The 12,500-nt window shown below is 40.0% G+C and overlaps 1 protein-coding gene across 1 annotated transcript in view; it reads right to left on the minus strand.

Annotated features, from left to right (window-relative positions):
* Positions 1–472: 472 nt before the first annotated feature.
* The window catches only part of LOC115229305, a 16,939-nt gene continuing 4,911 nt past the window's right edge, over positions 473–12,500 (minus strand). Inside the window, exon 3 of the mRNA XM_029799679.1 lies at positions 473–892. Within this exon, the coding sequence (XP_029655539.1) occupies positions 473–892 (420 nt within the window). The remainder of the gene's footprint in view (positions 893–12,500) is intronic.

A 12,500-nucleotide genomic window follows, 5' to 3' on the forward strand; every position in this document is an offset into this window, starting at 1 on the left:
CAAAGTTTTCCAGCGGAGGGCCACATTGCTGAATTTTTAAAGCTACGGGGGCCAAGGTTCTAAATTATTTATTTTACCAAAATAATATAAATAAATAGTGAATTAATAATTAAAAAAGGTTATTTATTCAGTACATAATCACAATGTATATAATATCAGTAACAATTAACATGTTTTTTTTAACTTTGATCAATAGGGGAAACATGAAATTGTTTCATTTCTGACAAAATTTTGTCCAACTGAGGTTCAAAATGAGTGGTTCCAATAACAAGCAATGCATTTAAATGTTCATCAGACAATTGTGATCTGTAGCAGGATTTTGTGTATTTCATCTTTGAAAAAGTCTTCTCACACAAATATGTGGTGCCAAAAACTGAAATGAATTCACAGGCAAACCTCCTTAAATGAAGAAATTGGTCGGATGGAAGGCATTTGTAGAATTCAATCAAATTTCCCTCTTTATATTTGTCCTTCAGGATGTCATTGGATTGCAAATCAATAACTTCCATTTGTAACTCAGAAGGTAAGTCTCCAATAACAGAGTTAAATGGATTTTCAAAATTCTTAGTTTTGAAGAACATGCATCAAGATCAGAAAAACGTTCTTCAAACTGTTGTTTCAAAGCTAAAATGACATCTTGAGCAAACAAGTTTGGAAATGGAGTGGCAGCTTCCTGTCTATATTTGTCACATCGTGAAAAATGAGTAAAGCAGCTTCTTGTTAACTGACTTTCAAATAGTATTAATTTCTTACGAAAAGCTTTCACCTTTGAGTACAAATCACAGATGAGTGAAGTTTCACCTTGTATCCGTAGGTTGAAATCATTGAGATGCATAGTTAAATCGGCTGAAAATGCTAATTTCCAGAGCCATTCACTGTCTTTGAGCAACACCTGTGAATGGTTTTTCTCATTTAAAAATATTTCAATTTCAGTTCGAAGCTCAAAAAATCAGCCAAAATTTTTCCATAGCTAAGCCATCTTACTGAAGTATAGTAAGGTAGGTCTGGAAACTCAGCATTCATTTCCTCCAAGAAATCACGAAATTGGCGATGTTTGAGTCCATGAGATCTTATGTAGTTAACAGTGGAAATCACAGATCTAATACAGATGATAAATCAAGATGCTTTCCACACAGTGCTTGCTGATGAAGAATACAATGCAATACCAAAGGTTTCAATCCACCGGAATTCTCAATTACTTTGTTAATTTGCCCAACTAAGCCCTTTTTGGTTCCACACATATTTCTGCCACCATCTGTTGTTATGCATTTTAGTTTTTTCCATTCCAAATTATACTCAGCCACTGACTTTTCCACTTCTCTAAAAATATCTATGTTTTGTTGTTCCATGCATGCTGTGCACAGATACAAGTTCCTCAGTAATCTCAAATTGGCATTTATTCCTCTGATGAACAATAACAATTGGGATGTGTCTGATACATCAATTGACTCATCAAGTGCAACAGAAAAGCATACAAAATTGCTGGCTTTGTCTTTTAGCTGTGATTTATATTTCTTTCAATATGTTCAACCCTACGAGCAACAGTGTTCGCAGAAAGACTAATTGCGGAAAATAAATCTACGTTTTCTGGACACATTTCCTTAGCTACCTCATTCAAGCACTTTTTAATAAGTTCACCATCTGTAAATGGCTTACCTTTCTTCGCCAAAAGGTTAGCAACATGGAAGCTTGCTCTTGTTGCTCTCTCTTTTTCTACAGCCTTCTTCTTGAAAACAAACTGCATTGATGATAAATTCTTCTTTAATTTGTCAAATTTCTCTTTACGTAGCTGTCCAATGAATTGGTAGTACTGTGATGAATGCTTTTTTTCATAATGTCTCCGAATGTTGTACTCTTTAAGTACTGCAATTGTGTCGGTGCATATAACGCATAGTGCCTTGTTGTTTGACTCTATGACAAAATAGTCTATGTTCCATTGTTCCTTAAAAACTCTACACTCAGAGTCGATTTTTCGTTTTCTTCCTTGAGCTAACATTTTTACCATGGGTCGACAGATTTTGCTCGACGATATATGTAAAAGGACGAAACAAGTAAAAACAATATTCACAGGTCACTCGATACGTGCATTCACTTCGGCAGCGAGGACGACAAATGACTCACACTTGTGCACAACGAAAACGCCAAGTCTGTGCTGACTGACGGAATGCGCATCGAACTTTACTCCACGCTGATTGGCGACTGCACCAGGATTAGAAACCACCACACACGTCAGGCTCAACCCTCTCTATTCATCGCTCGTGAGATGTAGGTAACATCGATAAATCGATATTTGTCTTCTTTTATTATACTAGGCACGGGACTTTTATTAACGTCATACTTGTCGTATCTGCTCTCTCGACAGTTGACGGAATAGGTTGACTTTTCTGCGACATCAATAAAGCTAGAAATTGAATCTCTGCTTCATTGTAAGCAGCACCATCCATCTCACTGACAATTGCCTATTATCTAAGATGAATGATAGGTAGCTCCATAGCGAAGTTAATTCAATTTATGGTGGTTCTGATGGGTCAGTTAAAACGGGGGGAGTGGAAAAGAACCTATATTTACACTAAAGTTTAGTGTATAAATTTTTAATTCGCCGGCGCAATTTAAAGACATTAATTGATGGCAAATCAATTAGCGTCGTCTTGCGTCTATTTGCTGTACTATATTTGTCAAACGTATTAAAAGGGGTGTAAAGTATATTTTTGTTTTGTATGATTTCGGCAAGGCTTGTTTTTCGACATTTGTTTTATAATTTTGGAGGACAGCTCGGCGGGCCGGATTAAAAACCTTGGCGGGCCGAATCCGGCCCGCGGGCCGTACTTTGGAGACCCCTGTTATCTACTATCATAGATGATGTCGTTACTCTTGGAAGTTCAGGCCGGCCTATACAAGCATGCGTGTGTAGTCATGTATGTATGTAGGAATGTATACTTGTTAATCTGAGGGGAGTCAATGTGAGCAGCAACTAAAGGAACATTACAAAATCCACAGAAAGATCAAACACATACCTATATTCATATATTCATTTATATCTACAGAACAGATATAAAGTCCGACGTTTAAAAATATAATAATATAAGGTTGTCCCAAAAGTTCGGAGAAAGTCTTGGAAAATAATGGTCTTTATTTTGAGGAATAATTTTTGTTGTTTTTGTTAGTACTTGGCGAGTAAAAATTCAATTTTCGCAAGTGTTTACGAACTTTTGGGACAACCTAATGTATAAATAAATAAACATCATATAAATATATAAGAATCAGTGTTGAACATATAACACGTTGAATTTACGCTTAAAATCATAAAACATTTGGTAAAAATTTGTTAAATTAAAAGATTTGGAGCAATATTTGTGGGAATGTATATGCATGTTTTTTTCTTTAAGTTTTCTTTAAGTTCCCCTTAATGGCTTTCAATCCGGTCGTCAACAAAGGGACAAGAGTATTGTCGCTTGTTCCCATTGTTTGTAAATATGTAGTTGAGTTGTCCTTGCATATACCCGAGTGTGTGCATCTATTCTTCTAAAAAATCTCAAATGGAGACTCTTTGGAATGTCTTACAAATCTTGGATTTGGAGAATGTACATTAGTTTCTTTTGTTCTTTCTTCCAAAGCGTAGTATTGCTAGGTTTTTGAGTAAATTTGTAGGTACATAACTTAATGCATAGGTACAAATGCGAATTTATAGTCAGTGTACAAGGGCTGTAAGTTCTGCATTAATTCCCCCTAATGTTCTCTTTTTATCGGGTTTTTGATGGTACATTCACATCCACTTGGCAGCTGACATCTGCAACAGTGCATCACGTTTGTCCCCTGTCAATATAAGTCCTATTATGTCTGCACCGAATTGTTGCTTTTATTGGTTCTAACATGCCTTTGATGTATACGTCAGGGCTGCCCTTCCTGCAGATAGTGTTGTAAATAGTCTTTGCAACTATATTATTCCTCGGGGGCAGATAGTATTTCGTAGACATTTTGGGGTAGCTGTTGAATAAGTAGGTGATATCTTCCACACTAGTATAGGCGGCGAGCTGGCAGAATCGTTAGCACGCCGGGCGAAATGCTGAGCGGTATTTCGTCAGCCGCTACGTTCTGAGTTCAAATTCCGCCGAGGTCGACTTTGCCTTTCATCCTTTCGGGGTCGATTAAATAAGTACCAGTTATGCACTGGTGTCGATATAATCGACTTAATCCGTTTGTCTGTCCTTGTTTGTCCTCTCTGTGTTTAGCCCCTTGTTGTTGGCATCCTTTTTGTCTCGGGAGACAATGGAGTTGCGCATAAAGTAGTCTAGTCCGGCTTTTACATTTCATGTCCTGATACATTTCCTGCTGTGGCTGTGTAGTCCCATCCTGGACAAACACTCCCTATGGCAGGTACCGCAAATGTAGCGAAGACTGTTCCTGGCTGGTTGTAATGCCATAGTCTCTTGTTGACGTCTTTTCTTGTCTTTCCATTTCTCCTCTCTCTCTCTGTCACTCCTTTGTATTCCCTCTCTTACGGTACGTCGCCAGTCTCCACGGTTGCCGGCAACTGCCTCCCAACCGCTAATATTGATGTTGCAGGCCTTCATGTCCCTTTTGCAAACATCCTTGTAACGTAAGAGCGGTCTACCCACAGACCTAGTACCCCTAGCAAGCTCTCCGTAGAGTATGACCTTGTATGTGGGGAGTAAAGAAATAGGTATAGCAGAGCCGATATTTTCTATTACAACGTGGAGGTTGGTGGTATCTTTGTCTCTCTTCTTGGTCCGGTATCTAATAGCTAACTCCTGTTCCAGAATAATGAAGGCATATTCTTCTAGGTCGAATGTAATGTATCTGTCACAGGTCTAGAAGAAGCTACTCCATCTGTCTATACTGTTGTTATCCTCTAGCTTACGAGATGTGAACCCATGCATTGCTTATTGCTGGTATGATGCCTACTTCTCCTCGAAGCTTCTGTTTAGATAGGCCAGTCCAGCCTACTTCGGGCTACATGAGGAAGCTGTATTCTCAGAGTACCTACCCAGTAGTTCTTTCCCAACTCTGAAGATTTTGTTGCTCTCATTTTTGAGTATGAATGTAATGTACTCATTACCTTACATTTCAGGAGGTGTTGTCTGAGTAATACAGTGCGATATTTAAGGGCTGTTTGGACTCACCTTACTCATTGGCTGCCATTTATTTGTCTCACATAGATCCTAACGATGGTACCTAATTAGTGCTCGCAGCGAAAACCACAAAGTTTGGTGAGGTGCTTGTCATATTATATACTACATACTGTATATTATATATGCGTGTATGTGTGTATGCCGAGATTCATATATACCAATTAGGATTGCTGCTTATTATAATTACTGTAACGTAGTTGGAATTCTGCACGCTACGCTATCCGGGGGTGGTGGGTGACCCTCGTTTAATCGCGTTAGGTATAGGAGCGTAGTGCAGAATATTCTAGCAAACTCGAACCTGTGGTTGAGCCTCGCGACTTGTAGTGTATTTTTTACTGTACCATACTCTATCTATCTTTCTATCTGTCTGTTTGTTTGTCTGTCTGTCTATATGTATGTATATATATATATATATATATATATATATATATATATATATATATAATATATATATACACATACATACATACATACATACATACATACATACGTAAATATACGTATATATATATACATGCATATATGCATAATACAAATATATACACACGTATATATATGTATATCTGTCTATCTATCTATCTATCTCTCTATCTATCTATCTATCTCTCTATCTATCTATCTTCTATCTATATATATATATATATTATAATATATATGTATACACATACATACATACATACATACGTACGTACATACATACATACATACATACATACATACATACGTACGTACATACATACATACATACATACATACATACATACATACATACATACGTACGTACGTACATACATACATACATACGTACATACATACATACACACATACATACATACACATACATACATACATACATACACACACACACACATACATACATACATACATACATACATACATACATACATACATACATACATACATGCACGCACACACACACACTTATATATTGAACAGAGCACGAGCGCCGCGAATGAGAGAGGGAGAGAGGGAGACAAGCAGAGAACGAGAGAGAGAACGAGAGAGAGAGAGAGAGAGAGAGAGAGAGAGAGAGAGAGAAAGAGAAACAAAGCCAGAGAGAATAAATGCAATGGAAAGACAAACTGAGCGCGAAAAGACAAAAAAGACACAACATTGTGTCTTTATTTAAGCAGCTACTTGAAACGTAATAAAGGAAGAGTTGTTGCTGTGTGTATATGCGTGTATATATGCGTGTGTATATGTGTGTGTATAATTGAATTATATATATACACTCCTAGTCATATTACGAGGAGCATTATGAAGTGTATATAAATTACATAAAAGTGAACTTTGAATAGTCCTCTCGGTTTCTCTGGGGACGACATCTTGACTGAAAGCGGCTCTCCGTTGACAATATACGTAGGATATTATTATTGTGGGCAATGGGTGCATGTTTGTCTGTGTGGGTATGTGTGTGTGGTGAGCGTGTAAGTGTTTGTGCGTGGAGGTGCAATGGCCCAGTGGTTAGGGCAGCGGACTCGCGGTCATAGAATCGCGGTTTCGATTCCCAGACCGGGCGTTGTGAGTGTTTATTGAACGAAAACACCTAAAGCTCCACGCGGCTCCGGCAGGGGATGGTGGTGATCCCTGCTGTACTCTTTCACCACAACTTTCTCTCACTCTTACTTCCTGTTTCTGTTGTACCTGTATTTCAAGGGGCCGGCCTTGTCACTCTCTGTGTCACGCTGAATATCCCCGAGAACTACGTTAAGGGTACACGTGTCTGTGGAGTGCTCAGCCACTTACACGTTAATTTCACGAGCAGGCTGTTCCGTTGATTCGGATCAACCGGAACCCTCGTCGTCGTAACCGACGGAGTGCTTCCATTCCATTCCAAGTGTTTGTGCACCTGTCGTGTGTGTGTCTGTGTGTTTGGAATGAATCGTAGTGACAAACTACGAATCTTGCCTTTTTGTTGTTGTTGTTCTTGCACACGTGCTATAAAATCGTGTGGAAGTTCAGGTCCGTTTGTAATTACCGCTAGCTGATTGGTTATCTTTTTACTTCTTTCAGTCATTTGACTACGACCATGCTGGAGCACCGCCGTCTTTCGTCGAGCAAATTGACCCTAGAACTTATTCTTTGTAAGCTTAGTACTTATTCTATCGGTCTCTTTTGCCGAACCGCTAAGTTACAAGGACGTAAACACACCAGCATCGGTTGTCAAGCGACGTTGGGGGGACAAACACAGACACACAAACATATACACACACATACATATACATATACACGACGGGCTTCTTTTAGTTTCCATCTACCAAATCAACTCACACGGCCGTGGTTGGCGCAAGGTTATAGTAGAAGACACAGGCCCAAGGTGCCACGCAGTTGGACTGAACCCAGAACCATGTGGTTGGTAAGCAAGCTACTTTTATTCGTCAAATTGGCCATGAAAGTATCTGCGGGCTGGACAAAGACATTAGTGAGATGAGGATGATAATGATGAACAATAATGGGAGGGGCACTGGCGCCCGCCGACCGATAACCCCTCGAAATCACTGTTCTTTTATTCAATTTTACTCAAAGAATCACCAAAATTGCAAAATTTCCCTTAATCTTCCTTTTTCTCAACCGAGCCCCTGCATAAGTTCCCTGCCGCCTGCAGGAAAGCCTGCATCGGCAGGTCGGAGCCCGGAAAGAGAAAAGCAAAGTCTTTTTTCCAAAGGTCACCATGACCTCAAAAAGTTCTTTTTGCGTTATGACTTCCGCTGCCACCTGCGGAGGTCAACTTGGACAGTCAATGCAGACCGAGTCGTAACGTTGTCGGTCGAGAAGACCGTCCAAGAATCCCTCGACAGTCCCTCCCTTGTGATAGAAAATGACGGGTTCCACCTCTTCCTCACGGGGATGGTCCTCAGCCTGCTCTGTTAGTGACACAATTCCCACTGTCGGAGTCTTTTCTGCCGGTGGCACACATCCCACCAGCATATCATTGGGATCTGTCGGCGGCACATCAACCTCCACCGACCGTCTCCCATTTTTTCTTTTTCTTCTTTTATTTCTCTTCTTTGGGTTTTCGGTAGTCAGGGCCTCTATCGACTTATCCGTGAGGTCTGCCTCCTCTTCCGCAACCTGTATGTCTTTTGGTGAGCATTGTTGCTCGCCTTTCTTTTCTTTTTCGGGGAGGCGACCGCCTCCACTACTTCCTCCGTCTCCCCCTCCAATGGGGTGGGGGCGGAGGGCACCTTTTCTTTTTTCTTCTGCTCCAGGGCCTTATCGCGGCCCTGGGGGCAGTTCTTTTTGATGTGGCCTGGTTCGAGGCACAGGTGACACTTGGGGGTGGGAAGCGACCCTTAAGAATCACCGGATACCTGGCCCCGGCCATTACGAAAAAATCAGGGAATACTAGGTCTCCGGCCGACTGGGTCCAAAGAGACAGAACTGCTTTTGACCCTATCCAATCGGCCGCGGCCTCCACCCCGACACTGAGGAGCTTGGTTCTACTACCGCCCAGACCTCTACGAATGGTCTGTTCTATCCACTCAGACCGAATTTCGGGTGGCAGCCCACATACCCAAGCCTTGATTATTTTCTTCCCACAATATGTGGGAAAGAACAAAATCTCATCTCCTTCTAGGGTTTGACTTGCCGCAGTGCAAGCTTTCTCAGGGGTGTCAAATAGCAGCCGCACCGTTGCATACTTGACACCCCTGGACACAAAGTAATTTTTTGCTGGCAAACATTTTGCCAGCTCTTTATCAATGATACTCTTGTCGAAGGGGGCAACGGCATCACACGACCTAGAATAGGTCCGTAGTACCACCGTCCTCCTCTCAAGATTGGGTGGGACAATCTCCCACTCCAAAGTGGTGGCCTTATCTTCTTTCATATTAAAATGTCCACATAAAATAAACAACAAACAACAATTCTAAACACAGGAAAAATAGAGAAAAGTGTTCAATAAAGGCGGAAGAAATGAAAATAATAGTTCATACCAAAAATAGTTCATAAAAGAAAGAAAAAGGAAACACAACAGTTCACAAAGAGTAAATAAAGATATACAGTTCCAGGCAGAAAAAGATTCAGGTCACAATGGTACTCCGGCCCTATTCGATCCCGGCTCCTTTGCAGCTCTCAGTTTGATGGTAAAATCCAGTTCTTTGCTTGTAACTAAGCAAAAAAAAGTTTTTAATCTCTTCTTTAATTCTTCTTCAATTTTTCTCCTCTGTCGAGAAACAACAATTTACTTCAAAAAGTTCCAGCTTGCTTCTCCGGCTGTTCAAACAGTCCCACCAGCAACAAGCCACACATACACTTTGCTTGCAAAACAAGTAACAAATTCACCGCCAAACGTAATCGAAATTGCCCCCAGAGCAGGGCAGATATACTGTAATAAAAATAAGACGACAATTCTACCCAGCTCAGAAAAAACGAAATCGCTCACCCTGACGGCGACCTTTTTCTCTAAGACGGAGCTAAACAGCTAACCGTCTTCAATAAAGGCAGAAGAAATAAAAATACGTAAAGTGTACTAGCCATCTGAATGTGGCTAGCCACTGGGGGTGGGGTGTTACTGACGCTTTTAGCCCCAGGAGATCAACGTCACCAGCTGGCCTTAGACACAATTTCAGTGCCCTTGTGTTATTTGCAAAGGGAGGTCTTCCTCCCTCGAAAACCTAAGTGATACATACGGACTATAGTTTCAAGGTAATTGCCTCTCGTCAACGCATGGTAAACACCGGTTTTCGATGAAGGAGACCTTTGCAAATAATAATATTTAACGTTTTTCACAGCAACCACAGTCACTGATTTAGAAAAACTGTCTGAAAGCATTAATAAATCTCATATTAAAAGAAAGAGAAAGGAGGCAGAAAAAAATTCAGGCCACAATGGTACTCCAGCCCTATTCGATCCCGGCTCCTTTACAGCTCTCAATTTGATGGTAAAACCCAGTTCTTTGCTTGTAACTAAGCAAAAAATGTTTTAATCTCTTCTTCAAATCCATTATTTTCGCAACTTCTTAGTTGGTTTGAAAACAACAATAATTCTCCTTCAATTTTTCTCTACTGTAGAGAAACAACAATTTACTTCAAAAAGTAGCTTAGCTTCGTGCGTGTTTGTGTGTGCATGCGTTTGCGTGTGTGCGTGCGTATGCGTGCGTGCACTCGTGTATGTATATTCTATGTGGACACTATATTCTCTATACGCGTGTGTGTGTGTGTTGACACTATATATTTTCTCTATTTATAAGTAAAATAGACACCGGAGATGCTTTGCCCTGAGCGGAAACTGCAGGGGCTACTCTGAGATATTGCAAGCGCTTCTTATGGCGACAAAATCTATTGCTTGCAATGCTGGAAACTCTGTTCTTTCTTCAGCAACTATATATTAGTGTCAGTGGCTATTTTGCCTCTTAGCTTGTCCTCTTCTCCTGCTTGCGGTGCGAGGATTAAATTAACCATCCTCTGCAGAAGTGTTCCATCTGTTGTTGATCACAACTACCTTGAACCAGTCTCAGCTGCCATGTTTATCTTTTTGTTGGTTTTCTGCAGTTGTTTCCGTTACGTGAACATTATATATTTTCTCCGTTTGCATATATAACTATATAGAGACTACATATTCTTTCTGTTGACATCTTCTAGGGAGTGCTGACAAGTTCCTGGCTTTTGGTAAAAGAAAATACAGGAGGATCTATTAATTACGATTTTATCCAACGTATTCTCCTCGCAGATTCACTCTTATTGTGGAGGTCCTTCAGTTTTTCTAAGCCATGTAAGTATCTAAGTAGAGATTTCAAACTTAAAATCTTCAAAGACTCAGTCGAACCAATTCTACTATAAAGCTCAGAAACCTGGACGTTATCAAAGAAGCTTGAGAGGCTGTTGGATGGAACCTACACTCGCCTCCTTATGAGAGCTCAAAATCTCTTGTGGAAGCCTCATCCAACCAAAGTACAAATATATGGGAAACTACCACCTGTATCATCTCTTGTGAAAGGTAGAAGAGTCCAGTTTGCTGGACATTGTTGTAGAGCTGAAAAAAAGGTAATTTCTACTCTTCTCCTCTGGAAGCCATCTGCTCGCGATACCAGAGGGCGCACACTCTCCTACTCTGATGTAATCTCCAGGGATTCAAGCATCCAGCAACAGGACCTCCGTAATGTTTTGATGGACCGTGAAGTCTGGCGTAACATGGTAAATTCCATTGTCTCGACCACGGTCGAACAATGATGATGACGAAACTCTGTAAAAGAACTCGGAAGTTTGGACCCTCAACCAGGCCTTTCGCGATACCCTAAAAGCCAGGGACTTTTCAGCATCCCCTATAATTATACTAATGTGTCCATCTGTTTTAATTTAATTAAATTAAAGCAGATGGACACATTAGTATAATTATACCTAAAATCTCCCAAAAGTTAAGGAGATAGACAAAGAACATGCTGTCTTACCTCCAGCCTAGAAGCTACATAGAAGCTGTTTTAATTTAATTAAATTCTATGTCTTTGTGCAGCTGAGGATTGCTCTGCATTTTAAATTGATGTAATATTTGCATTGTTCAATTAAATGAAGTTGCATGAAACAATCGTACTGCATTACCTCTGGATATCCTTGTTGCTTATTTTGATTTTAATCACCTTACTTTGAAAGTGTATGGATAATACAGTACTAAATTCTGGTGCCTTAACGTAAGTACCATATTCATCTGAATCTAAATTTTTGCTATATATATATATATATATATATATATATCTCGTTGCTCACACGTGACCATCGTCCATCTTTCTTTCCTTGCACATGCGTTTAAACGAACGGACGCTTTTTTCCTCTCTCTCTTCTATCTTTTCTCTTTTCAAAAAAGAAAAAATGTTTCTCCCAGCGTTCACTATTTTCTTCCTGTTCTGGTCTAGCGACCCTCCATGTTTGTTTTCGTTCGGTTTCCTTGTATGTCTCCATTGTCATTTTTTTGTTCCCAACTTTGACCCTCCATAAATCTTAAATTTTATTGACTCATATTGTCGTTGAATGCTCGAAATGAGGAGTAGATAGACAACCGACAACTGATGAAGGGTCCTTTCTCTGTGTTAAATTGTCCGATTTTCCATTTTTTTTCTCGTTGTTTCACTCGTTTGTTTATATATTTCATGTTATTTGCACCGTTGGTGACGTCCTGTACCCATATATGCATGTATGTATCACCTTCGAAACGTAGAGTAGATGAAACCATAGCGACTGAAGAAGGGGCTTTTTCTTTGTGTTAATTGTCCTGTACTCTATTTTTTTGTTGTTTAAAAAATGTCCAGTTCCTTTGGTTTGTGTCTATGTTTTCGTTTCTCTTTGTGTTCGACGTCTTTTTGGTGTCCTGTACTCATATATGCGTGTATATGTACAT

This window comes from Octopus sinensis, unplaced genomic scaffold (assembly GCF_006345805.1).
Source record: "Octopus sinensis unplaced genomic scaffold, ASM634580v1 Contig12422_ERROPOS141121+, whole genome shotgun sequence".
Taxonomy (NCBI): Eukaryota; Metazoa; Mollusca; class Cephalopoda; order Octopoda; family Octopodidae; genus Octopus; species Octopus sinensis.